Source organism: Ursus maritimus, unplaced genomic scaffold (genome assembly GCF_017311325.1).
Source record: "Ursus maritimus isolate PB19 unplaced genomic scaffold, ASM1731132v1 scaffold_33, whole genome shotgun sequence".
NCBI classification, from domain to species: domain Eukaryota; kingdom Metazoa; phylum Chordata; class Mammalia; order Carnivora; family Ursidae; genus Ursus; species Ursus maritimus.
In genome coordinates this window covers 24,045,857-24,073,674 of record NW_024425897.1, presented here as the reverse complement: position 1 = coordinate 24,073,674, position 27,818 = coordinate 24,045,857, and the positions used below count along the sequence as shown (strand labels likewise).

At 42.8% G+C, this 27,818-nt stretch overlaps 1 protein-coding gene and 1 long non-coding RNA gene across 8 annotated transcripts; one reads left to right on the top strand and one right to left on the bottom strand.

The window, feature by feature from the left end:
• Positions 1-249: 249 nt before the first annotated feature.
• On the bottom strand, positions 250-6,338 carry SNRNP35 (small nuclear ribonucleoprotein U11/U12 subunit 35). 5 transcript variants are annotated; one of them, XM_008688802.2, is made up of 3 exons: positions 6,201-6,316; positions 3,813-3,841; positions 250-1,114 (listed from the first exon to the last, which is right to left on the bottom strand). In XM_008688802.2, the coding sequence occupies exons 2-3, from the start codon at positions 3,831-3,833 to the stop codon at positions 371-373; spliced, it is 765 nt and encodes a 254-aa protein (XP_008687024.1). In that variant the 5' UTR covers positions 3,834-3,841; positions 6,201-6,316; the 3' UTR covers positions 250-370. The 5 variants fall into 5 exon arrangements, with proteins under 5 accessions (XP_008687024.1, XP_008687027.1, XP_008687025.1 ...); XM_008688805.2 differs by having other exon boundaries at positions 3,813-3,844; positions 6,201-6,288; XM_008688803.2 differs by lacking the exon at positions 6,201-6,316 and adding an exon at positions 4,881-4,995 and having other exon boundaries at positions 3,813-3,844.
• Positions 6,339-6,719: 381 nt separating this feature from the next.
• On the top strand, positions 6,720-27,170 carry LOC103661132. 3 transcript variants are annotated; one of them, XR_567978.2, is made up of 4 exons: positions 6,720-6,858; positions 6,974-7,048; positions 16,810-16,885; positions 27,122-27,170. It is a non-coding gene; the product is annotated as an uncharacterized LOC103661132 (long non-coding RNA). The 3 variants fall into 3 exon arrangements; XR_005831773.1 differs by lacking the exon at positions 27,122-27,170 and adding an exon at positions 23,145-23,263; XR_567979.2 differs by lacking the exon at positions 27,122-27,170 and adding an exon at positions 22,912-23,138.
• Positions 27,171-27,818: the final 648 nt, after the last annotated feature.

The window sequence follows — 27,818 nt, the reverse complement described above, 5'->3', positions numbered from 1 at the left end:
AAAATGGTCAATTTCAGCAGACAGGAGAAAATCAAGATCACAAAAACAAATTCTCTACTGCCAAATTAAAAGAGAATTCTCTACTGCCACATGCCTTTCTGTATAGATACCAGTGAGGACAAAACTGTTTCTAAAGTTTATTAAATAATGGGTCCTTGGAACAACAAGATGAAGAGAAATTTCATAATATCAGCATGCTCAGCTTAAACCTCGGTTCCAGATGGGAAAGAAAACTTACTCCAGACCCCATCACCATCAGCAAGTTTTATTCAAGCATTGGACATACACACTGTATAAAAACACAAATCTCTCTGTGCTTCTATTCATGCTATGTCTTCGTCTGGGTTCTGGTGGTGGTGGTGGTGAGCCTCTATTTACTTCGGTCCCTCTTCTCCCTCCCCTTGGCTCGGTCATCTCTGAAGTCCCTCTCTCTCTCCCAGTCACTTTCCGGCCACACCCTGGTTGGCTCTCTGTCCTGCCATCTCTTCTCCCGGCCACGGTCGTGGTCTCGGTCCCTTGTCCGAGAGTCCCAATGTCTTTCTCGAGACCGAGATCGCTCCCGCTTTTCCCTTTTTCCCTCTCTGTACTGGTCGTTTTTAACAATTGGCAAATTAATGGGTTTTCGAAAAGGCCGATCACGGCCCCCAAATCTTAGTTGCCCGGATTCCTTTTTCCCCCCAAGACCTCCTCCAAGTCGCCGAGGGATCCACCCTTTGAGGGTCCTTTCCAGTTCGTAGTCAACAAATATCTCATGCTGGTCAATAACCAGGCCGTCTGCATCCCGGTAAGCTTTGATCAGAGAACGCTCCTCTTTGTACTCAATGAAGGCATAGCCCTTTGAAAAGCCCGTCACCAAGTCCCTCACCAGCCTAAGCCGCCGGATGTCCCCATAGCGGGAAAATACTTCCTTTAACTTCTCCTCTTTGGTCTGCAAGTTTAGTCTTGCCACAAACAGGGTGAGGAGGGGGTCTCCTGTGACGCCTTTGTTGGGGGTGTATCGCGCCAACATTGCCCTCCAGACGGCGCGGTCGTGTGGGTCTTCATCAGTGCCGTCAATGCTGCCAGCTTTAAGCGGGTCATACTCCTTGGCAATGGGCATCCAATCGTTCATGTTCTAGGAAGGATCACAGGAAGCCTTTATGTAGCACCTACTGTAAGCTACTCATTTAATCCTTACAACAACCCCGTGAAGTAGATACTGTTATTCCACTCCTCCTTCAATACGGAAGGAAGCAGGACCAAGAACCTGAAGCCTTCCAGTTACAAAGTGGGTGGAACAGTATCAAAGCCAGACAGTGGGGCTCCAAGATGTTGTCACCCGCTGCTCCACCCTCCAATCCGGGAAGAAGCAAAGGGCAATGTGCTTGAGTTTGATCCATCTGTGTATGATCCAATTTAGTCACATCGGGACACTTACCAACTACATTATAACGTGGCAAAGTGGATCAAAATCCAGGCTCGCCTTTCAGGCTAAAATGGTTACAGGAAAACCAGCCTGGAAACTGCTATGAAAAATGGTGTGTTTGTGGCGCCTGGGTGGCTCAGTCGGCTGAGCGTCTGCCTTTGGCTCGGGTCATGATCCCACGGTCCTGGAATCGAGCCCCGCATCGGGCTCCCTGTTCAGCGGGGAGCTTGCTTCTCCCTCTCTCTCTGCCCCTCTCCCCCTTGTGCGTACATGCGCACTTTCTCCCCTCTCAAATAAATAAATAAAAAGAAAAACGGTATTTTTAAAAACTCTTTACTACCAAGAAGTTCAAACATGTACCCACAGAGAGAATGGCATAACCCTCCACAAACTCATCACCAGACTCTGACCAACACGTGGCCAGTCTTGTTTCATCTGTGCCCCACTCACATCCCCACTCCTAGATTACTCTGAAGGAAATTCTAGATATTATATGCGCATCTGTAAATGTCTTGGTATGCGTCATTAAAAGATAAGAAAGGCAAGGACTTTTTTAAAACACAAAACTAAAGGGAAAATGGTGCTTTTGATGTAGTATTTTGCAATAGGCAGCAAAGCTAAAACCACAGTGACCCAGCCACAACAGGCTCTTTGGTTCAAAGAGAATATGGGATTTCTTTCCAATCCCCGGCTGATAATCTGTTCTTGCCTTAAGCCATGGGAATTGATTGCAATGGTAATTTTAGCCCCACAAGCATACTGCAATTGTTATTCCTTCTGATACAGGATAATTTTTTTTTTTAAAGCGAGTGGGAACAAACTGAGGGCTTGGAGGGGGGGAATGGGATAGGCTGGTGATGGGTAGTAAGGAGGGCACATATTGCATGGTGCACTGGGTGTTACACGCAACTAATGAATCATGGAACTTTACATCAAAAACCAGGGATGTACTGTATGGTGACTAACATAATAAAAAATATTATTATTAAATAATAATTAATAAATAAAATAAAGAGGGTGGGAAAGTTTTGGGGCACCTGGGTGGCTCAGCCATTAAGCGTCTGCCTTCGGCTCAGGGCGTGATCCCAGAGTCCTGGGATTGAGCCCCACATCAGGCTCCTCTGCTGGGAGCCTGCTTCTTCCTCTCCCACTCCCCCTGCCTGTGTTCCCTCTCTCGCTGGCTGTCTCTCTCTCCGTCAAATAAATAAATAAATAAAATCTTTAAAAAAAAAAAAAAGAGGGTAGGAAAGTTTAAATTGAGAGGAGAGGCTGATAACATGGCAATTTATTCACATTCTGGTGAATCTGCGGAATAATACAGCGCTTGCCAACATTTCAGACACTGCCACTGCTCACAGGGCCACCTCCGTAAAACTTTAGAGCCATTACAGAAATCTGTTACCTTAAAACCAGTTCTCCAGGTGCCTGCCTGGTTCAATCAGTAGAGCAGGTGACCCCTGATCTAGGGGTCATGAGTTCAAGCCCCACGTTGGGGGTAGAGCTTACTTTAATAAACAAACAAACAAGCCAGGGCTCTGTCAAATTTATATAGTAATCTTATTCATAACATCTTTCCATGACATTTATTAAAACATCTATAATTTTTCCCCTTTTACTCATATTTTCCTCAAGGATCTTTTTGCTTTTCTTTTTCTTCAGTTGATGGGCTATGTAAGGAGAGTGATCATTTATGGGGTGCACTATGGAATTATTTTCCCAGTAAAAAGACCAAACACAGAATAAAATCCAAAGTCAATGGCACTGCGCTCAAGAAACTTGACCGTCACTCGGCCTCTTACCAGAGCCCACTGCAAAGTCTATTTTACGCAGGATCGCTCCTCATTCCTTAAATGTGCCCTAGTTCCCCAGCTCCAGGTCTTTCCCTGTGCAATTTCCTCTCCTGGGAGCAGTTTCTTCCTTTCCACATCTCCACTTATGGAAATTCTATTGGTCCTTCCAAGCTCAGCTTCCAACCTCTTCCCCAGGAAGCAAATTCATCTGCCCCACAGCTCAGGGCACCTCTTCTGTAAATGTACCACTCACATTTTCCCCAAGCGCACAGTAAACACTCCTTAGTCTAGTGTATGCTTTACTTTATCTCCAGATTCTAGGATACTTCCTGATGAATACCGAGGCACTGAACCAACTCCGATCAAAACTCAGTGAAGTTTTTTTTTGTGTCCAAACCAGACAGAAAGGATGCTTCATTGCAAACTGAGAGGCAAAACAACTTTATACTGTCTGCCACCACACTGTAAAAGGAGGGTATATGTGTGCCTGTCATCGTTAACCAGCAGCTTTGGAGAAGGTGCCTCTGGTATCCTTATCAGTAAAAGGATGATAACACAGCTGGAGGAACAAGACAAGAGAGGATTTCAGTCCCGTCTGGGTGCTGCCTCTAACTCACTTTGTATTTCTTCTCTCTCATTGCTGGAACTTCTCCACATGCAAAAAAAAAAAAAAAGGAAAATAAGAGAGAGCGCTATGTTGTCTGACTCTCTTCCTGCTCTAGTATTCTCTAACATTCCATTCTACTGGCCCTACCATTCTAGACCACATTCCCTATCCTCCATCACAGGGTTGCAGGAAAATACACACACACACACATACACACACAGGCTGTAATAAGTATAGTTAACTTGTACTGAAGACTTAGGAGGTGCCAGGCACTATGCTAAGCACTTAATTCCCCTCACCTCGCAACACTGTCAGGACAGAGGTTCTATTATTAGTGCCATTTCAGATGAGGACAGAGACACACAAAAAGCTTTCTTTTGTCCCAAATCACAAGGCTAAGAAGTAGCCTTGCCAGGGAGTTAACATTCAAGGGCTTTTACCACTCCAGAACTTGACTTGAGCTCTTAGTATTTCCTTAGATGGCTGTCATAAAATATAACACTTTGAAGATGGAGATAGCAACAACCACCACCACCACCACCAACAGGATTCTGTGTTTTTGAGGCTGAGGAAAGAATCCCTTCCCCAATCAACAAGAAAAGGTCATAGAAGATCCAACAAATAAAACTCATATTATTCTACATAGAACTCCTGTTTGAAGCCTTAAGAATTTTTTGATGTAGGAAAGACTTTAGGGTTCAAAGCCTACAGCCAAGAAAGAATTCTTGGGACATCTTTGCTGCAAAAAGGTGGTTTTATTAAAGCACGGGGACAGGACCTATGGGCAGAAACAGCTGCACCGGGGTCATGAGGAGTGGTCCATTATTACTTTCAAGTTGGGAGGGACTTAGGAATAGTGTAAGTCTCTATGAATTTTGGAAGCAAGGTTTCCAGGACCTTGAGGGGCTAGCTAGTGTTGGGAAAGGGTCATTTATTACTGCCTAAAAACCTGAGTTATGAGACCCCTGATATATATTGGTGGGTCATATGCTTGGGGGATGATTGCCAACACGTATCTTGAAGGGGTAGAGATAAAGGAAGTTTCCAAAAGAATTTTTATATATTAAAGTAGACTTACGGGATCCTGGGGTTTGGGCTAAGTTTGCCTTTTGACCTTAGCAAGGTACCAACATCGAGGCACTTGAGTCCCTAGAGGAATGTCACTCTGCCCGTTTCAAGGACTTGTCAGTGGGCTGTAGGTAGTAATGAATAATTTTTTAATAATTTTTCTTCCGTCTTTGTTTCCCACATCATTCTTCAAATTAAAATCTGAAGAGAATTACAAAGGGATAGTCTGAATTTTGTTTCTCCTTCATGGGTATACTTCTATCGACACTAAATCCCGGGGTGCCTGGGTGGCTCAGTGTCTGCCTGCAGCTCAGGTCACCATCTCAGGGTCTAGGGATGGAGCCCCACATTGGGCTCCTGCTCAGTGAGGAATCTGCTTCTCCCTTTCCATCTGCCCTTTTGCCCTGCTTGTTTTCTCTCTCTCAAATAAATAAAATCATTTTTAAAAATACTAAATGCCAAGAGAAAAAGAACACTAAAACTAAATGCCAACAGAGCAGCAGGCTTCACGGCTTCTCATGCATCTTTCCGGGAGTGGTCCCTCCATTGCAGCATTATGTTGAGATTTCCTACAACTTCTTTGGGTTTTTAGATTCATGTCATTATTTCATTGACGGGAATGAGGTTTGAGAGATGAATGGTGGGGGATGAAAATGGATGGGGAAATTAATCATTAAAGACAAAAGTGTGGCAAGTGAACAAGAACACGGGATCCAGAGACAGAACACCACATTTAAGACCTAGTACGTTCTTGGGCAAAGTTTAAATCATCTGTAAAACGTTCCGACATGCCATTTCATTAGGTTTTTGGTGAGGATTAGATAAGACAGTGTCCGTGAATGTGCTTTATAATTATCAATTATTATACAGATCCGTTATTATGAAACCGTCCAACAAAGCGTGCCTCCCCTTACTGAACCCCCCGAGTTTAGAATATTCCCGCGCTTAGCATCCAAGTGAGAAACAAAACTCAAGTCGAGCCCGCGGAGCCCTCCCGAGCATGCGCAGTGGCGCCGCGGCCGCGAAGGCGGAAGTCCAGGTGGAACAGCCTATACTCCCAGCAGCCCCACAGCACCTCAGCCTCGACCGCCGGCCCTCGAGGCTGCCCCCCACCCCGCCCTCTCACTCTCTGAGTGGGAGAAGGGAAGAAGGGGCCCTTCTTCCACCCGAGCTATCGGCCCCGCTTTCCGCAACACAACCCCAGAAGGGCTCCCCCTTTGCCAGGCTTCAACATGGCGGCCGTTACACGAGTGGACACAGGGTCCGGGCCGAATTCCCTCGTCCTTCCCGCCGGAGTGGGCCCTGCTGCCGCCAGGCCGCTCCTACTCACCTCGGCAAGGCTCGAGCTTCCCTTCCCACCGAAGCCAGCAGACTCCACAGACTAGAACCGCCAGGAGATTCTTCGCGCCAGCCGGAGCAGACCTTTATATTGGAAGAAGCAGATTCGCCACGAGCCGTGATTTTTTTTTTTTTTTTTTCGTTTTTGCTTTTAAGAAATTTAGTCCACGTGTGATGAGCCTCGAGGGTATATTATCTCCGAAGAGAATGAGCTTTCCGTTTTTTTAACTTTTGCACGACGACAGAAGCTGCTAAATTGAATGATTGAGTTGAAAGACTGTCGAATGTGCAGTTAGTGGTCTGGGAGGAGCCGAATCGCCCTCCGTAGCGAAGGGATCTGTCGGCGCGGCGGGATTGTCAATTCTCAGACTCACTTTGGGAGTCGGATTATGTTATGGTGTCTTCAGAGGATGCGTGTGCCGGTTCACACTGCAGAAGAAAAGGGGTCAGGGAAGGCTTGACAACCCTGACTCCATCTTGCATCAGCCACCATTTTGTGGAGTTCTCTGAAGAGCAGCCCCTCTTGGAATCATGATAAACATCCTGAGGTTTGCACACCTGGCAAGTTCCCCCCGTCTCACAGACCTGAGCAAAAGAGGTCAGCCCATCACTCGGCAACCCATACCAATTGAAATTTCTCCCTCGCTGGGGTAAACAAGCTTTAAATAAAAACACTTCTCGGGACGGGCACACCAACTGAGTTGGATGGTGCTTCGTAGTTCGCAAACCTAAATAAAGAGTTGTCTCCTTTTTCCTCGCTCATAGGCTCGTTCCTGAGGTTTTTCCTAAAACAGTTTGGAGCAACCTCGGCGCCTCCTGCGGACCTCCAGACGTGACGAAGTGAGCACCGCACCCCGTGTTTCTTCTCTTAGGACGGCTCCTGTAATGGGGGGGCGGGGGTGACAGGCATGGTCCTCTCATATCCCCGAACTCCCACCTCGGTAGAGCTCAGGAGACTTTTCTTTCTTTCCTTTTTTTTTTTTCTTTAAGATTTTATTTTTTAAAAATCTATACACCCAAGGTGAGGCTTGAACTCAGGACCCTGAGATCAAGAGTCTCATGCTCCATGGGCTGAGACAGTCAGTCACCCTGAGACTTTTTTGGGGGTAATAGAGTTCCTCACTGTTAGCAGTTCAGGGGAGGGTTCCTCCCATACAGAATGGATACCAGTCTCTCAGAAAGAGATTTCAATGATCAGCCTGCTGATTGTACAGATAAAAACTATGGCCCAGAGGCACCAGGGTGGCTAACCATCTGATTTCGGCTCAGGTCATGATCTCAAGGTTGTGAGATGGAACCTTGCCTCAGGCTCCTCGCCCAGTGAGAGTCTGCTTCTCTCCCTCTCCCTTTGCTCTCCCTTTGCCCTCCCATGCTCGTGCTCGCTCTCTAAACAGATAAATACAATCTTAAAAGAACAAAAAAACTATGGCCCAGGGGGCTGTAGGTTTCCTCAACCTGGGTTCAAATTACTAAATATTTAAAACTTCACTGGCCTCATTGGGGCACCTTTGATATCCCTAAATTGGTGTATTTAAGAGCACAACTGGAAAGGTGAAGCTATCATACTTCACAAAATCAATGGAAGCCTATTTCAGTTGGTACTTAGAAGCCCCCAAAGAACCTACTTAGTCATAGCCTCTGTAAAAGAAAAAAACTCAAAAATCAAAGATAAAAACAATTAGAACAACTCAACACTGAATCAAAAATTATTCCACATCTTCCATTTCCAGTTCTTTGTCCCCCACTGCATGCCTTCTATTTCCTCTGCTATATGCAGATCTTTCCAAATATCCTTTTTCCCCTCTGAAATTTCTCCCTCCCCAGCCCTGCCACCATCCATCCTCCCAAAACTAACATCATAACACCTTTCAAAGTCAAAGTTACTAGCCCGTATCCCAATAATCAGGTCCTTTCTTTGACATTCTGGTCCTAAACAAAATTTATTAATCTTGCAAAAGACTTTCCTAATCCAAAAAAAAATTCGGAAGAGTTGACCTGACAACTAATTTGGACTTTCAGTGCCCTTAATCCAGGCCCTTCTGGCCTTTAACAACTGGTATGCATGCTTGTTGGACCTATACAGGCCCAAGAATGGAAGAATAAAGCTGGACAGGAAGACCCCCCTACAGGATTTTAAAATTCCTCATAATGACGCCCTAGAAAAAAACTTCTAATGTAGCTGCAAATTTAATCAAAATGATTCCCCATATGTGGGCACCCAATAAATTAGAAGGCAGTACAAAACAAAACAAAAACAGGAAGAACTTGTTTAGTTTTTTGATAGGTTCTAAAAAGTTTTTGTCCAAAATTCTGGAACCCTTAGATTGGATAAAGGATCAAATTGTTTAATTCAGTGTTTCTAGAGGACCTCCTTTATTCAGTCTTAACTCTGGTCAGACAACATGACCCTGACCAGCATACCAAAACTCCTTATGATCTAGCCACCACCACTAACAGATTGGCAAAGATGACCGGCTAATAACAAAATAAATTTAAAAAAATTTTTTAATTGTTTTAATTTAAAACATTTTTAAAAAGAACAAATGGCTAACCTTATGGCTCTACAAATGGCAAACCCCAAATCCATGTCGTAAGTTAAAACATCTGGCTCAACTGATAAAACCTGTTTCTCTTGCAAAAACCTGGACATTTCAGAGGTACCTGACTGGCTCAGTCAGTAGGGTGAGCCACTCTTGATCTCAGGGTCACGAGTTCAAGCCCCACATTGGGCATGGAGCCTACTTAAAACAACTGTAAACAAAACAAAACAAAAAAACCTGGACCTTTCGAAAAGGAATGCTTGAAGTATAAAAGATGGCTCCAAAAGAGCAAAAATCTTGGGGCGCCTGGGAGGCGCAGTCAGTTAAGCAACTGACTCTTGATTTCGGCTCAGGTCATGATCTCAGGGATCAAGCCCCGAGTCTGGCTCCATGCTGGGTGTGGAGCCTGCTTAGGATTCTCTCTTTCCTTCTCCCTCTGTGCACCCCCCCACCCCGCTACCCCATTCACATATGCATATATGTGTGTACTCTCTCTCTCTCAAAAACCCCAAAAAAACAAAAAATCTCAAAAACAATTCCTCTATCAGATTAGTGATGTTCCAAGGACAAAAGGGGGATTTTTCCCCTTTCTCCTAGCAAACACTAATGGAGAAACTCCCATAACAATTCAGAATGAAGATGGTTTTATTCTTTTTTTAAAAGATTTAATTTGATTAATTAATTTATTTCAGAGAGAGAGTTTGAGCAGGGGGAGGAGCTGAGGGGGACGGACAGGCAGACTTGGCCCTGAGCCACGAGTCTGACACAGAGCCCAATCCCACCATCCCAAGATCACAACCTGAGTGAAAATCAAGAGTCAGATGCTGGGCCACCCAGGCGCCCCTAACACGTTTTATTCTTATAGACCCTGGAGCAACTTCTGCAATCCTCAACCAGTGATCTATTTTCCAGTCCCCTGCTTCAAAATACAAAAGCACTTAACCATGATCAGGGTCCCTAATCAGCTACAAAGTGTCCCATTTTCTCAACCCCTAGAGTTCATTCTTGGCGCTTGACAAGGCAACCATTCCTTTTTATTGGTGCCCTCATCCCCAGCACTTTCTTTTATTTTTAAAGTAGGCTCCATATCCAGTGTGGGGCTCAAACTCAGGACCCCAGGATCAAGATTTGCTGCTCTACCGACTGAGCCAGCCAGGCACACCCCTGCAGCACTTTTGTTAGGAAGAAATTTTTTGCAGGCTTACCAGGCCTATATTTCCTTTGACTAAAAAAAAACGAAGTGCTGTTACATTTGCCTTCTCACCGTTCAGAATTCCTAACTGATCTGCCCAGTACTACTCTCCAGTCAGTCCACTGCCCCCCCCCCAATTCCTAAATGCACTCCCTGATCAATTGGGGGCAACCTCTTCTACCAATATAGGACACATAACCTCAGCTCCCCCAATAACTATTCAAATTGATCAGTTAAAGGCCTTACCCAATATTAAGTAATACCCTTTAAACCCTATGGCCATTAAAAGAATAACTCGTATTGTTCAAGATTTTATCAACAAAGGATTGATCATCCCCACTACTAATCCTCGTATTACCCCCATTTTTCCAGTTAAAAAGCCCCATAATAGAGGAAGGCATTTTGTTCCAGACTTTAGGGCAATTACCAATACAGCCACACCCTGTCACCCTATTGTTCCTGACTCCCACACCCTCCCTTAGTATACCAGCTGAAACTACGACTTTTTCTGTCATTGCCTTGTGCAGTGCCCTTTTCAGCATCCCTATCAACCCCGAAGTCAGTATCTTTCTATTTTTGCATGGAACAATCAACAATACACTTGGGTAGTCCTACCTCAGGAATATGCCAGAAGTCCTACCTATTTGCTGACCTAAAAGGTCTTGATTTCCCTGGGGTATCTACACTTTACAATATATAGATGAATTATTACAATGTTCTCCCACCCTAAAGGCTTGTCTCACTGATGCTAAATGTCTTCTCAAACAATTAGCCGACAAAGGACACAAAGATCTAAAGATAAATTACAACTCTGTTCTGCTTCAGTCAAATTCCTAGGTCACCTTTTGCTGGATGGGCTAAAAATAGAACCAGACAGAATTACTACCTTCACCCAGTTCCCTCAACCTCAGACTAAAAGACAATTACGGGGTTTCTGGGTCTTGCAGGGTAGTGTCGCCTTTGGATTCCCAGTTATTTCCTCACAGCTCAACCCTTATATGCCTTCCATGGCAAACCTGATCCCATAGCCTCAAGAGGCCCAAGATTACTTTATATCTTTTTTTTTAAGTTTATTTATTTATTTAAGTAATCTCTACACCCAGCATGGAGTTCGAACTCACCACTCAAGATCACAAGCTCACCAACTGAGCCAGCCAGGCACCCCACCTTTATACCTTAAAAAAAAAAAAAAAAACCAGCTCATCTTTTCCACAACTCTAGGACACCCTAATTGTCAACTGTCCTTCTTCCTTCTTGTTCATCTGGGAATCCTTTCCGAAAGGCTTAGAGGCCTGCAACACCCCATAAGGATATTATAGTCTTCAGTTAGACCCCATGGCCAAACATTTATCTCCCATACCCCCTGCCCTAGCAACCCGCCTCTATACCCATTACTGCCACTGAAAAACTAATACTAGATTCTCTCCTACAGGTATTAGTTCCACATACAGTTAAAAGTCTTAGACTCCCACCACACCCAACACCTCTCCGCCAGCTGACTTACAAAATTTCAACTACAGTTTCCTTCCTCTCCAAACATTTCAGTCTCTCATTGTCTTCCTCTCAATCCTGCTACCTTATTTCCCTTACCCCTCAAAAACTCAACTGAACACAACTTCATCTTTGTAACTGACTCATTACTTACCCCTCAATTAGACTTTCATGAAATTCTCTTCCTAAATCCAGATTTTATTTGTTTTCTGATTGATCTTACATTAAAAGATGATCAAGGCTACCTGGGTGACTCAGTTGGTTAAGCATCTGCCTTCGGCTCAGGTCCCAGGGTCCTGGGATTGAGCCCATGTTAGGTTCCCTGTTCAGCGGGGAACCTGCTTCTCCCTCTCCCTCTGCCCTCCTCCCTGCTTGTGCTCTCTCAAATAAATAAATAAAATCTTTCTTAAAAATGATCAAGAAAAATACAATGCAGGACACTCTGGTATCCACTGAAAAAATTATCAAAGCAGGATCTTTATCCCAGGTTCATGTGGCCCAACAAGCCGAATTATATGCTCTAGTAAGAGCATGCCAATTGATAATAAATAAAGCTCTCATCGTCTATACAGAGAGCAGATATGCTTTTGGGGTCACCCATGATTTTGGTAAGCTCTAGAAGCAGGGTATCTAACATCCTCTGGACAACCCATAAAAACAAAACTTAGGGGCACCAGACTGGCTCAGTCGGTGGAGCATGCGACTCTTGATCTCGGGGTCATAGGTTCAAGTCCCATGTTGGGTATAGAGATTACTTAAAAATAAAATCTTTTAAAAACCCCCAAAACTTACTTATTAAAACTCCTTGACTCCATTCTCCTTCCCTCCAGCTTAGTTCTTATAACAGTTCAAGCCCATTTAGGGGTCCCTGGGTGGCTCAGTCGTTAAGCGTCTGCCTTCGGCTCAGAGCATGACCCTGGAGTCCTGGGATTGAGCCCTGCATTGGGCTCCCTGCTCCGCTGGGAGCCTGCTTCTTCCTCTCCCACTCCCCCTGCTTGTGTTCGCTCTCTCGCTGGCTGCCTCTCTCTCTGTCAAATAAATAAAAAAAAATCTTAAAAACAAAAAAGTTCAAGCCCATTTGAAACTTGAAACCCTGAAGCCAAGAGCAATCGTTACACTGACCAAGCCACCAAAGATGTGACACTTCAAACTTCTGATTCACAAATGTTCATCTGTATGACACACGGGGCACAAATAAAATGGTCCTATGGGCACAACAATACTATTGGAAGCTGTCTCCAACTATTGCCCAACTAATATTTCAAAATGTACTGTTTGCCCCTTGCACAATCCTGGGAAACCATATCACGCTGCGTTAGGTCAAGTTCCTCTTCCCAACGGGCCTTTTGACATCTGGCAAATTGATTTCATCCAGTTTCCCCAATGGTAACGATCTGTATGTTTTCTCATGGAACAGAGGCATTTCCTTGCAGGCAAGCAACAGCAAAAGCAGTGGCCAAAAACCTATTAGGAAAAAATCATTACCACCTGGGGTGTTCCTTGACAGCTACATTATGATTGAGGAACCCATTTTATTGGACAAATTGTCCAGGAGGACAAATCTGGCCATCTGCAAAATCTGGCCATCTTTCAACATTTTCATTGCACCTACCATCCTCAATATTCGGGATTAGCTGAACACTCTAATGGCATAATCAAAACTCAGTTGTCCAAACCAACCACTCACTGCCTTTGGTCCACCCCAGCCCAAAACCTTGCCGCTTGTCCTTTTAAATCTAAGATCTACTCCTACTAGAAAGGCTCAGTTTTCTCCGTTCAAAATCATCACCAGCTGCCCTATGAACCTAGTCAAGGGTCACTTGCCCTCTACTTTGTTACAAGGAGAAATTCTCCAGTACAGAAGATATATGAAAGGCCAAACTTGTTAAAGATTCATTCTACGTAATGTCCCCCAGGAGAAGAAAAAAATAGTCACAACTTTAAGAGGAGATCAAATGTACTGGAAGACATATCAACTTAAAGATTCTTTACAGACATAAAGAAAAGGACCTTATTAGGTATTGTTAACCACTTGTGTGCAGCAAAGCTACAAGGGGCTGACTCACGCATAGATTCATATTTCTTATTAAAAAGGGCTCCACATCCTGAAAATGACTGGAGAGTCACTCCCATTTTGGAGACCCAGAACTGAAGTAGACAAGGTCCAAAGCCAACAGTTGATACCTAAGATTCCGGACCAGACCAGAACCCTCCTTTTACTTGAATTCTCATTTTTTCCCTTTTGTCTCATTTCCACCACCCAATATTGGCCTGAGTCATTCATGACCTCTGTCTGCTCCCTTGGTTTGAGTTCTTAACCTAAGACTTCTTTACAAACCCTTAGGCTTTAATAAGACTTGACACCAGGGCACCTGCCTGGCTCAGTCAGTAGATGTGCAACTCAATATTGGGGTCATGAATTCAAGCCCCATGTTGGGTGTAGAGATTACTTTAAAAAATAACATTAAAAAAATAATAACCCTTGACATCCTATAGTCTACCTTTTTTTTAAAGTTTTTGTTTCGTTATTTATTTATTTATTTATTTTTTACTAGACAGAGACAAGCAGGGGGAGCAGCAGAGGGGGAGGGAGAAGCAGGCTCCCAGTGAGCAGGGAGCCCGACTCAGGGCTCGATTCCAGGACCCTGAGATAATGACCTGAGCTGAAGGCAGACGCTTAACTGTCTGAGTCACTCAGGTGTCCCAAGCTTCGTTCTCAAGTCCTATGCACTTTAAGATGAAAAACCAGTTAACAATATTCTTACTACTATGTTCCAGCAAAGAGGGAACCCCCTCTGATTGGAATACCAGCTCCATTGTTAAGCTGTCCCAAGCCATAGGCCAGGAGACCCCCCCCCCCCGCTTAAGGAATTGCTGGGTGTGTCACGACAGGTACTCCAACCAAATACAAAATGCTCCCTCTTCATTCCTCTCCACTCAATAACATTGCCCCACAGATTAAGATCATGTGCAATGCCTCTAATCAAATACCATTGCTCCTCCACCCCAGAAGTACCCTAACCCCTTTTGTTTTAACCTCCTTTCCCTATTTTGACATTATTCCTGTCCATGATTTCATTTCTTGTGTAAGATATGTCCACCTGGGACCTAGTGTGGTCTCTATAGATGTAAATCTCACCTCTGTATTAGCTGATTGCTATAATCTGTCAAACTGCAGCTTTATCTCATCCACCTCCCCTAACGCTACTGCCCTCTGCCAGGTCATCCCAGAGCAGAAGATGAATAATGGGACTTACCATCAATGGTTGGGTCCAGTAATCTTCAGGGGAATGATTCATAAAAAGCCCTGTCATTGGAATCCTTGGAAGAGGTTTTGCTATAATCAAACCAATAACCAAGTTCTAGCCTTACTGTGATCTCGATAAACTTTACATTGCAGGGTCCCTAGCTTCCCTCTGTGCCAACTCTTCCTTCTCAGTCATCAGGAGCACCATCTGGACAATAAAACAGGAGCAGTTCCATCTTGGTGTGCTCCTGAAGGGTACATGTTCATCTGTAGCAACCCCTTAATTATCTTCCCATATTAGCAACCCCTATGGAAGAATAACTAACCAAACCCTAGCCTTCAAATGCATTAACAATGCCTGGGTCACTAGACAAGTCATGCTAGGATTCATACAATCCCCTATGTCTCTCACCCTGCCAACAAACCTCACAGTCCCTCATAGAACCAAAAGGGCTTTAGGTATGAAAATTGCTAGGATTGGTCTGGCCATAGGCATGTTGGCTCCCTGGGAAGAATTTGCTTATCATGAAGCTACCCTGTGTAATGTAATACCCTGGAAGAATTGTCCTACTATACTGCTTCAGCCCTAGAAAACTTAGCAATTATTCTTGCACTTCCTTACTGCAGTAGTCCTAGACTATCAAATAGCACTGCCAGTTGGCAGAACAAGGGGGTGTCTGCTCTTGCTGATAGCTCTTGTTGCACCTTGGTAAATACTTTCTCCCAAGGCAAACTATATATATATACTGAAAACCTGAAAAAATACTTATTAAAAAATATATTATATATAGGGGCGCCTGGGTGGCACAGCGGTTAAGCGTCTGCCTTCGGCTCAGGGCGTGATCCCGGCGTTCTGGGATCGAGCCCCACATCAGGCTCCTCCGCTATGAGCCTGCTTCTTCCTCTCCCACTCCCCCTGCTTGTGTTCCCTCTCTCGCTGGCTGTCTCTATTTCTGTCGAATAAATAAATAAAAATCTTTAAAAAAAATAAAAATATATATATATTATATATATATAATATATTTTTTAATACAAGCCTCCTAGCTTTACAATATCAACAATCCCACCTCCAGTGAAATTTGGAATCACATTAAAAATTACCTACCATTGTCCAATCTCTTTAGTTGGTTGCCTGGCAAAACAGGAAATATCCTTCAGTCTGAACTACAGGGGGTGCCTCGCTGGCTCAGTTGGTGGAGTATGATCTCGGGGTCATAGGTTCAAGCCCCATGTTTGGTGTAGAAACTACTTAAAAAGAAAATCTTAAGGGGTGCCTGGAGCTCAGTCGGTTAAGGCTCCAACTCTTGATTTCAGTTCAGATCATGACCCCAGGGTCCTGGGATTGAGCCCTGCGTCAGCCTCCATGCTCAGCATGGAATCTGCTTGAGATTCTCTCTAGCCCTCTCCCTCTGCCTGTCCCCACCCCGTCTGAAAAAAAAAGTCTGGACTACAGTACTGTATGGTACTATTAATTTTGGGATTAAGCATCTGATTGTATATAAAATACTATTTCTAGGGGCTCCTGGGTGGTTCAGCTGGTTAAGCATCAGACCCTTGATCTCGACTCAGGTCTTGATCTCAGGGTCATGAGTTCAGGCCCCACATTGGGCTCCACACTGGGTGTGAAACCTACTGAAAAAATACTTAAAAAATATATATATATATATAATATATATTTTATATATATACATATAATATACATATAATATTATATATATATAAATATATGTATATATAAATATATATATATATAAAATATATATTCTGCTTGTTTCCAGAAGTTGCTTCTCTTTCTCTTCTTCCCCTCCCAAGGTATTTATGGTGACTGAGGCTTCTGTATGTACTGCTCCAACCCTATGCCCTATGATTCTTGAAGCATAATGAAAGACCCCTGCCATTAGAGTCACCGTTAAGAAGCACAGATTTAAAACGTGTGTGGGAAGGAGGAAAGAACCATATGGTCAATAAATATTTGTGGAATGGATAGATGTATGCATTCTGATTATGTTATCTTTTTTTTTTGATAGATGCTTCTATTTGGGTAGATTACAACTTGATTGTGTTACAACTTGAAATTCATTGATAGAATCATGCTTAAATTTGATGGTGGGTGTCTTTTGGTTTTCTTCAGCCACTCGTTTTATGATCAGTCCTTACAAGTGGATGATTTCTGCAACTGATGTCATTTTCAATCTAATCCTTAGAAGGTAAGTTTCTCTCTAATTACTAAGGATGTCTTACTGTTACGTAGTTTTCATTGAATCTTTATTTCGTAGGTAAATGTAGCTTTCTTCATAGTACATTTTCTTAAAATATATTAATAAAAATGTATTATTGAGTAAAAAATGAGTAATATCTATGACTTAAAATTGTGTTTAAAAATACATGTATGTGGTTTTTAAAAAAGTGTGTGGTATATGTGTAGATGGAATAGAATATTATTGAGCCTTAAAAGGAAGGAAATTCTAATCATTGCAATAACATGGATTAACCTGGAAGACATTATGCTAAGTGAAATAAGCTGGCATGAAAGGACAAATATTATATGATTCCATTTATATGAAGGACCTAGAATAGTCAAATTCACAGAGACAGAATGTAGAATGTTGGTGGGTTTCATGTTCATGTTTAACGGGCACAGAGGTTCAATTTGGGAGTATGGAAAGGTTGGGGAGATGGATGGTGATGATTACACAACATTGTGAACATACTTAATGCCACTGCACTGCACACTTAAGAATAGTTAAAATGGTAAATTTGTATGTGTATTTTACAACAATAGGAAAAATTTTGTTAAATATTTATGCACACCCCAGTAGCAATAGCACGACTTAACATCCAGATCTTGGTTTCTAGTATTCTCCAGTAAAAGTAACCAGTGCTCCTTGGAGAAACGGCAATTTTAGCATGGGGATGAGAAATACACAAGGTGAGCTTGGAGCAATGTGTTGTGCCAGAAAGTAGTAAGGAAGTGCTAAAAACAAAAAAACTCACCAATGATGATGATGTCACAGGCACATGGGAGCCACCTGAAGGTTCCCAGTGACCAAAGCAGATAAAGTAGTGTTAGATTATAAACCAAAATAGGGGCACCTGGGTGGCTCGGTCGGTTGGGTGTCTGCCTTCAGCTCAGGTCATGGTCTCAGGATCCTGGGATCCAGACCCAAGTTGGGCTCCCTGCTCTGTAGGGAGTCTGCCTGTCCCTCTCTAGAACTCATGCTCTCTCTCTCTCAAATAAATATTTTTTTAAAAAGATTATAAACCAGGGGCGCCTGGGTGGCACAGCGGTTAAGCGTCTGCCTTCGGCTCAGGGCATGATCCCGGCGTTATGGGATCGAGCCCCACATCAGGCTCCTCCGCTATGAGCCTGCTTCTTCCTTTCCCACTCCCCCTGCTGTGTTCCCTCTCTCGCTGGCTGTCTCTATCTCTGTCAAATAAATAAATAAAATCTTTAAAAAAAATAAAAAAATTAAAAAAAATAAAATAAAAAATAAAAAAGATTATAAACCAAAATATAAAATGAATATTCATGAGTCTATACTGATATAAATAAATTATTAAATAAATAAACTGGGGGGCAACGCTCTCAGGTCCCCTCCCTCTTCGGGAGCTTTGTGCTATCTCTCAATAAACTTTGCTTTGCTGCCCACCAAAAATAAATACATAAGTAAATAATTTAAAAATAAATAGATAAATAAATAAACTGGGTGGATGAGACACATTTCCCGTGCAGAATTCCAAATAATGTATGCAGTTAATTCCTCTCTCAAGAAGGTGGGGCATAAGTCCCCAGCCCTTAAGTGTGGGCTGGCATAGTGGCTTCCTTCCAAAGAGAACAACATGGAAAGGGGATAGGGAGGAGTAACTTTCCAGTGGAGAGACCTAACACTACCTCAGTTTGTGGTCAAGGTCAACATCAACAGTGATAAGTCCTGTTGATGGCATATGCCTTTGACGTGATGTGCAGAAAATGGCACTTTATCTATGTAGACTTCCTCCCCAAAACCCATAACCCCATAACCCCTCTAATCATGAGAAAAACATCAGACAGATCCCAGGGAGCATTCTACAAAATACCTGACCAGTACTCCTCAAAACTGTCAAGGTCATGAAAAACAAGGAAAATCAGAAACTGTCACAGCCAAGAGGAGCCTAAAGAGACATGGCAGCTAGATGTAGTGTGGTGATCTGGATGGAGTCCTAAAACAGAAGAAGGACATTGGGGAAAAAACTGACGAAATCTGAAGAAAGTATAGACTGCAGTTAATGAACTGATATTGGTTACTTAACTGTAACAGTGTACCACACTAGTGTCAGGTGTTAATCCTAGGGAAACTGGGTGTGTGTACTCAATTCCCAGTTTCTGTACTCACATCCTAATTTTTCTGTAAACCTAAAGTTGTTCTTGAATTAAGAGTTTATGAAATACATCTGTGTGTGTGTGTGTTTAGAAAAAAAAAGAAGAAACCTACTACTACATCCAACAATGTGGTTGAATCTCTCAGATACAATCATGAGCAAAAAAGCTGGACTCAAAGGAGTACAGACTATCCATTTTCACTTATGGGAAATTCTAGGATAAGCAGAACTAACTTGTGATGATGATAAGGATCAAAATAGAGGTTTCCTGTGGAGGAGGGTGTTACTGATGGGGATAGTGCATAAGGGGGCTTTCTGGGGTGCTGGGAATATTTTATATCTTTATCTTGATGGTGGTTATAGAGTTACACGTTTATGAAAAATTCATCAAGATGTACATCTAATGGTGCAGCCACTCTGGAAAACAGTATGGAGGTTCCTCAAAAAGTTAAAAATAGAGCTACCCTATCTCTCACACACACACACACTGGAATATTACTCAGCCATCAAAAAGAATGAAATCTTGCCATTTGAAACGATGTGAATGGAACTAGAGGGTATTATGCTCAGTGAACTAGGTCAGTCAGAGAAAGACAAATACCATAGGATTTCACTCATATGTGGAATTTAAGAAACAAAACAGAGGAACATAGAGGAAGGGAAGGAAAAATAAGACGAAAAGAGAGAGGGAGGCAAACCATAAGAGACTCTTAACTATAGGAAACAAACTGAGGGTTGCTGGAGGGGAGGGGGTAAAGGGATGGGGTACCTGGGTGATGGGCGTTAAGGAAGGCACTTGAAGTAATGAGCACTGGGTGTTGTATGCAGCTGATGAATTGGTGAATTCTACCTCTGGAACCAATAATACAGTATATGTTAATTAAATTGAATTTAAATAAAATTTTTAAAAAAGATTTTATTTATTTATATGACAGAGAGACAGCCAGTGAGAGAGGGAACACAGCAGGGGGAGTGGGAGAGGAAGAAGCAGGCTCCCAGCAGAGGAGCCTGATGTGGGGCTCGATCCCAGAATGCTGGGATCACACCCTGAGCCGAAGGCAGACACTTAACAACTGCGCTACCCAAGCACCCTAAATAAAATTTTTAAAAAACATGTACATCTAAGATCTGTGCATGTTAACATACAAGGTATAACGTATTTATACCTCAATCAAATGTAAATATGTGTGTGAGAGTACGTACATACATGAATGTCCAGGAGGCACTGTTACTGCCAGTATGGTAGCCTCTAGCCACTTGCCCCTGGCTGTATAAAGTTCAACTTAATTAATTAACTTAAAAAAAATTTTTTTTTGAGAGAGAGTGAGAGAGGGTCAAGAGGGGGGAAGGGGCAGAGGGAGAGAGAGAATCTTTAGCAGGCTCCTCAGTCAGGGCGAAGCCTGACACAGGGCTCGATGCCGGGCTCAATCTCAGGACCCTGAGATCAGAATCCTGAGCACGACCTGAGCCGAAATCAAGAGTCAGATGCTTAACCGACTGAGGCACCTAGTTGCCCCTGACTTAATTAATTACAATTTATAAACTCAGTTTCCCAGTTGGATCAGCCACATTTCAAGTGCTCAACAGATATGGTAGCTAGTGGCTCACATATTCAACAGTGTAGATACAGAAATTTCCATCACTGTAGAAAGTTCTGTCAGACTGCACTGGTGTAGAACAGTGTTGTTGCATAGACTCAGCCACATATGTCATCTTAAATTTTGTAGTAGCCGCATTTAAAAAGTGAAAAGAAACCAGTGAGTGAAGTTAATTTTAATAATATTTATTCAACCCAATACATCCAAAACATCGTTTTAACATGTAATCATGTAATCATTAGAAATATCATCAGAGAGATGGCTTATATTCTCAGTTTGGAATTCAGTGTGTACTTAACAATTATAACTCATCTCCGAGTGCCTGGGGGGCTCAGTCGGTTGGGTGTCTGCCTTTGCTTCAGGTCATGATCCTAAGGTCCTGGGATGGAGCCCCGAGTCAGGCTCCCTGCTTAGTGGAGAGCCTGCTTCTCCCTCTCGCTCTGTCTGCCACTCCCCCTGCTTGTGTGCTCTCTCACTCTCTCTCTCTCTGTCAAATAAATAATTAAATCTTGAAAGAAAAACAATGATAACTCATCTCAATCAGGACTGGCCACATTTCAACCACTTGCTACTCACTTACTAGTGGCTACTAGGTTAACGCAGGTGTAGGCATTAGTTGTTTCTGGGAACAACAGTGGAATTGGGGACCTCTCACTTTTAAGTATATCTACCCCAGTACCATTTTAAAATTTTTCACAATGAGCATATATTCATGTGTTTCTTGTGTTAGTTGGGTCGTCCTGTTAACAGTGGTTCAGACCAAGTTAGGAGCACAAAGACGGTTAGTGGAGATACAGCTGCGAGTCACAGAGAAGGAGGAAGCAGCGCTGGGCAGAGAAAGCCTTCAGACCAGGATGCAGGTTTGGTGTCTAAGAAAGGAAAGGAAAGAAACAGGAAGCAAGAGCCTCAGACTGCAGCATAAACTTGACCCCTGGGGTGGGTTGTCCCAGAGCAGATTGCCCATTCGAGTTGTCTCATGTTGGACATAAATGTCATGGTCCTAGTCTCCCCACCGTGCTCAGTCATCGGCAGAGAGCCCATGGGAAGTGTCCCGGCGTGAATGCTGTGCAGAACCCAAAGGAGCCGCAGTTGGAGGCTGGCCGCAAACAGCAACCCTCCCCCTGGCCAGCAAGTTCTGTCCTTTTTTGTTGTTGTTGTTAATTGTGGTCAAACAAACAAAACATAAAATTTACCATTTAAATTCTAATTACCATCTAATTTCTAAGTGTACAGTTCTGTGCTGTGAAGTATGTTCATATTGTTGTACAACCAACCACCGGAACTTTTTTATCTTGCAAAACTGAAACTCTGTCTCCATTACATGAAACCTCCCAATCCCCTACCCCTGGTAACCACTAAGTCTTGCTTTCTGTTTCTATGAGTTTGACTATGCCAGGCACCTCTATGAGTGGAATCATAGAGCATTTGTCTTTTGTGGTTGGCTTAGCCTCATGTTCTCAAGTTCATGCATGTTGTAGCAATTGTCAGAAAGTCATTCCACTGTATGGGTAGACCGATTTTTGCTTATCCATTCATCTGCTGATGGAACATTTGAGTTGCTTCCATCTTTTGGCTAAAAGGCAATGATACTGCTATGAACATGGGTGTACAAATATCTCTTCCAGATCCTGCTTTCAATTCTTTTGCATATATACCCAAAAGTGGAATTGCTGGATCATATGGTTATTCTATTTTTAATTTTTTGAGGAGCTGCCATACTGTGTTCCACATCAGCTGCACCATTTTACATTCCCACCAGCAAAGCAGGAGGGCTCCAATTCTCCGCATCCTCTCCAACACTTGTTATTTTCTGGGTTTTGTTGTTGTTTTTGTTTTAATAATAGCCATCCCAATGGCTATGCAGGGTGTTACCTCCTTGTGGTTTGATTTGCACTTCTGTAATTAGTGATGTTGAGTATCTTTTTATTTGCTTCTTGGCCTCTTGAAGGGTCATCTGAAAGACATCTCCCTGATGGCCAGGTCTAGAGACAGCCAACTCTGGAATAACATGGGTTTAAACTCTGTTGGTCCACCTGGATTTGTTTCGATTAGTACAGGACAGTCCTGTAAATGTATTGTCCTTATGATCTTCTTAATCACACTTTATTTTCTCTAGCTTACTTTATTGTAAGAATTCAGTATATAGTACATACAACATACAAAATATGTGTTAATTGACTGTTTATATTATTAGTGAGGCTTCCGGTCAACAGTAGGCTCTTAGTAGTTAAGTTCTGGGGGAGTCCAAAGTTATACGTGGATTTCTGACTGTGCAGGGGATTGGTGTCCCGAACCCCCATGTTGTTCAAGCGTCGATTGTAATTAAAAATTAATAACAGACTACTTTACAAACCAAGCAGAAGACCTGGAGGGCAGCACGGACCACCCTACTTGAGATTTCTGTAGAAGTTGCACACTAATAGAATCTTACAGCAAACTTGCCCGGCACTGGGCTAGGCTCACTTCATTGTCTCAACAACTCTTTGAGGAGTGTATTTTTACATTCCAGGGTGTAAGAGCTGGCCTGGAGGGTGGGGTGGAGGATTGTATTCCCTTCCACCAAAATTTCCTTTAATACTTCTTCACCCACTCTTCACCGTGAATAAGCATGTCGCCTAAGTTTACAAACAAAACAAAACGAAAAAAGTATGCTTTTATGCAAACAGATTCAAAACTAGTGACCTGGGTACCACCCTTCCTGCAACCAGACTGCTTTCTAAAGACCTTCAATTCCTTGAGATTAAGTCACTGAGCCAGGGTTGCAGGCATTGAAGCCAAACTGGAAAATCTCTAAATCCGTAACCTTGCTGTTACGGTACATGATTTAAGGGTAAGAAGACCAGAAAATAATGTGGAGAACACGAAGAAAGCCATGCTGAGTGTACCACTCGGGAAGTAAGTGGTGTCACAGGTATTCAGAAGGAGTGTAAGACTTACTCTGCTTGATGTATCAAAATAGTGATGGAGGAACAGAAGGCAAGCTGAGGACAAAGCACAAGCTGACACCGGCTACCTCCCCCCGACCCCCACTCCCAGGTGGGACATGTGTGACATTTCTCAGGCACTCCTGGCTGCCCTAAATCTAAGGGAAGGAAAAACAAATGGTTGACTAATAGAGATGACAGTCCTGCAAGACCTGAGTCTCCCTCAATTTACAAAATGTCTTTGTGATTTACAAGAAGAAAAGCATTCTTATCAATAACCTAATTTCCAGAAGGAAACTCCCAACTGTCTTAATGTTACGCTTTACTAGAGGGGAAGAACAACCTTAACTTGACAATGGCAAGACTTCCAATATCTTATAGGTGTCCTCTTTAGCATACAAAAATTCTCTTGAAAACCTCCCTTTTCCTTACCTCCTCTAACTCCAGAGTATATAATCCGTTGCTCCTCACAATATTGGGGCAGCAGCTCTTTCTGCTCACGGGTCCTGTCCCCATGCCTTAATAAAATCACCTTTTTGCACCAAAGACATCTCAAGAATTCTTTCTTGGCCCTCGGCTCTGGAACTCACCTACATACCAAAACTACATCAATAGGACCACAGATATTTGCTAATGGAACTTTCCCTTTTTTTTTTTTAAGTTTTATTAACTTAACCTCTATACCCAACGTGCGGTCTGAACTCATGACCCTGAGATCAAGAGTTCCATGCTTTTCCAACTGAGCCAGCCAGGGGCTGCTAATGGAACTTTCCTATTGGTGGACATAAGCTTGCAAACATTTATAGCTGCTTTTTTATTAAGCGTGGCCCACCCACTACTTTTGTTTCCCACATCGCTTTTTCCTTTGTTTAACCATAAGGCATAACGTTATGACCTTTCGCAGTCACTTTGGTTTCTACTCAAAGGTGGGGGTGGAGGGGTGCATACATGGTCTTAAATCTCAGAGGAAGAGTGTTTTTGAAATTCTTTTTAAAACTTTGTATTATGATATATCTTGTGACTTTAAAAAGTTTTGTTATAAACATATTCTACGTTGCTAATGCAGCTTTCCATATCTCATTCCCCAATAATAATACGAACTTGGGAAATTTCTTATATTTCATATTTAGGTGATAAAAGTAGCTTATAATAATAATAATAGCCCACATAGGGGCACCTGGGTGGCTCAGTCAGTTGAGCGTCCGACTCCTGATTTTAGCTCAGGTCATGATCTCGGGGTTATGAGATGGAGCCCCAGGTTGGGCTCCGTGCTCAGCATGGAGTCTGCTGGAGATTCTCTTTCTCCCTCTCCCTCTGCCCCTCCTCCCGCTTTCGCTAAATAAACAAACAAACAAACAAATAAATAAATAAATACAATCTTTTAAAATAATAATAACAATATTAGCCAACATCTCTTGAGCACTTACTATGTGCAAGACACTGTTCTAAAGCACTTCACAACAATCTCATAAACTAGATTTTATCATTATCCCTGGTTTACAGATGGGAAAACTGAGCCCCAGAGTAAAGGCACAATTTACTTGCCTAACATCACACAGCTTGCAAGTGACAGAGTCAATCACAATTTGAACACTTGTGATCTGGTCTAGAACCTACCCCTTTGAACACTATGCTATCACTTATTGTTTTTTAAACTTGATCGTGCATTGGAATTACCTGGAGGGCAGGGCACCTGGGTGGCTCAGTCGGTTAAGCATCTGCCTTCAGCTCAGGTCATGATCTCGGGGTCTTGGGATGGAGCCCCAAGGACTCCCTAATCAGTGGGGTGTCTGCTTCTTCCTCGCCCTCTGCCCCCCCCCTGCTTGTGCTCTTTCTTTCAAATAAATAAATAAAATCTTGAAGAAAAAAAAAGAACCCTGGAGGGCTGTGGAAACACAGATTGCTGGGGCCCACTCCCAAAGTCTCTGATTCAGTGGGTCAAGAATTTGCATTGCTAGGGGCGCCTGGGTGGCACAGCGGTTAAGCTTCTGCCTTCGGCTCAGGGCGTGATCCCGGCGTTCTGGGATTGAGCCCCACATCAGGCTCTTCCGCTATGAGCCTGCTTCTTCCTCTCCCACTCCCCCTGCTTGTGTTCCCTCTCTCGCTGGCTGTCTCTATCTCTGTCGAATAAATAAATAAAAATCTTTAAAAAAAAAAAAAAAGAATTTGCATTGCTGGAAAGTTTCCAGGTGATCCCAATGCTGGTGGTCCCTTTAAGAACCTCTGTTGTAACTCTTAATTGTTTTCATAATTTCTCAATGGAGAGAGAAGGGTCATGATTAGCTACCAACAGATTGTTGAATTCTATGAGGGATCTAAGAGTTAAAGTTATTAACACTTTATTATAATAGCCAATAATAGACAACATCCATTGATGCTTAAGATGTGCTAGACCCTGGACGAGGCACTTCTCATGCATTATCTCATCTAACCTTCGCACCATTCTTGGGGAATACTTTTATTTTTCCCAGTTTACACTGAGGAAATGGGGATTCGGAGAGATTAGGGAACTTGATCAAACTTACATACCAGCAAATAGCAATTGTGAGGTTCAGGTCAAAGTCTGCTTAACTCCACAGCCCAGTTGACTACAACACTTCAGACTTGGCATGTGGTGGATGCTGTCTCTGTGGATTTGCCTATTCCGGACATCTCATATAAATGGAATCAAACAATAGGAGGTCTTTTGTGACTGGCTTGACTTAGCATAACTTCCCAGTAATGAGTTATGACGTCTGTGAAATGTTGTCTCTGAGAGAAGCTCATTAGAAGGTGTGCCAAAGGTTTTTAAGGGGGCTTGTTATGCAGGCACCTTCTGCCTAGTGCATACCAAAATTCCATACTCCTAGGAGGAAAGCCGGCAAACTATGTTGTTTGCATAAACAATTAAGGCACACTGAGCTACTCTTATCAGTTGGGGTGGTGGAACCCTCCCCAAACACAAATTCCCAGATCCTAGCCAAGGGCCAACCTTGGAAGCAGGATTTTCAAATGATAGCATTCCTGGGCCTGCCATGTTAACTGTTTTGTGCACAGATTTTGAAAGGGATTGTGCTGATCTGTAGATCAACTGGAAATGTAGGATGGAGAATATTGCCATCTTAACCATACTACTACAATTTATGATGTCTTTCCATTTATTTACATCTTAATTCCTCTCAGTGATATTTTGTAGTTTTCAGTGTGCAAGTCTTGTTCTTCTTTTGTTAAATTTATTTCTAAGTATTTTATACTTTTTGATGTCATTGTAAGTTGAATTAATTTCTTAATTTCATTTTCAGATTATTTCTTGCAAAGGCATATAAATGCAATTAGTGGGTTTTTTTTAAAAGATTTTATTTATCTGAGGAGCGCCTGGGTGGCTCAGTCGTTAAGCGTCTGCCTTCGGCTCAGGGTGTGATCCCAGGGTCCTGGGATCGAGCCCCGCATTGGGCTCCTCTGCTGGGGGCCTGCTTCTTCCTCTCCCACTCCCCCTGCATGTGTTCCCCCTCTCGCTGGCTGTCTTTCTCTCTGTCAAATAAATAAATAACATCTTTTTTTTTTAATATTTTATTTATTTGAGAGAGAAAGAGAAAGCACGAACGAGAGGAGGGGCAGAGGGAGAAGCAGACTCCCCGCTGATCAGGGAGCCCCATGCGGGGCTTGATGGGACCCGATCCCAAGACCCCAAGATCACAACCTGAGCCGAAGGCAGCCTCTTAACCAACTGAGCCACCCAGGCACCCCACAATTTGTTTTTGTATGTTGATCTTATATCCTGCAACCTTGAGCTGTTTATTAGCTCTGATAGCTGTGTGTGTGTGTGTGTGTGTGTGTGTGTGTGTGTGTGTGTTATCTTTAGCCTGTTAATATGATGGATTACATAGATTGTCTTTTCTGAACCAGCCTTGCATCCCTGGAATAAACCCTACTTGGTCATGATATATAATTTTTATGTAGTGCTAAATTCTGTTTACTAATATCTCGCTAAGGATTTTTTGTCTATTTTTACTTTGCCTATTTTTTTAATTAGGTTATTTAGGTTTTTTTTTATCATTGCATTGTAGGAGATACATATATACCTCTCCGAATATATATATATATTCGTTCTGAATATTAACCCCTTATCAGATATGACTTGCAAATATATTCACTCATTCTGTAGGCTGCCTTTTCACTCTGTTAATTGTGGTCTTGGATGCACAAGTTTTAAATGTTGATGTAGTCCCGTTTTTCTGTTTTTTTCTTTTGTTGCCTGTGCTTTTGAAGAAATCATTGCT

Bases quoted from the DNA above. Each gene is read 5' to 3' on its own strand.
- SNRNP35 (XM_008688802.2), bottom strand. From the start codon at position 3,833: ATGAGAGAGAAGAAATACAAA. The intron at 1,115-3,812 runs GTGAGTTAGAGG...GATCCTTCCTAG, and splicing joins TGAGAGAGAAGAAATACAAA to AACATGAACGATTGGATGCC.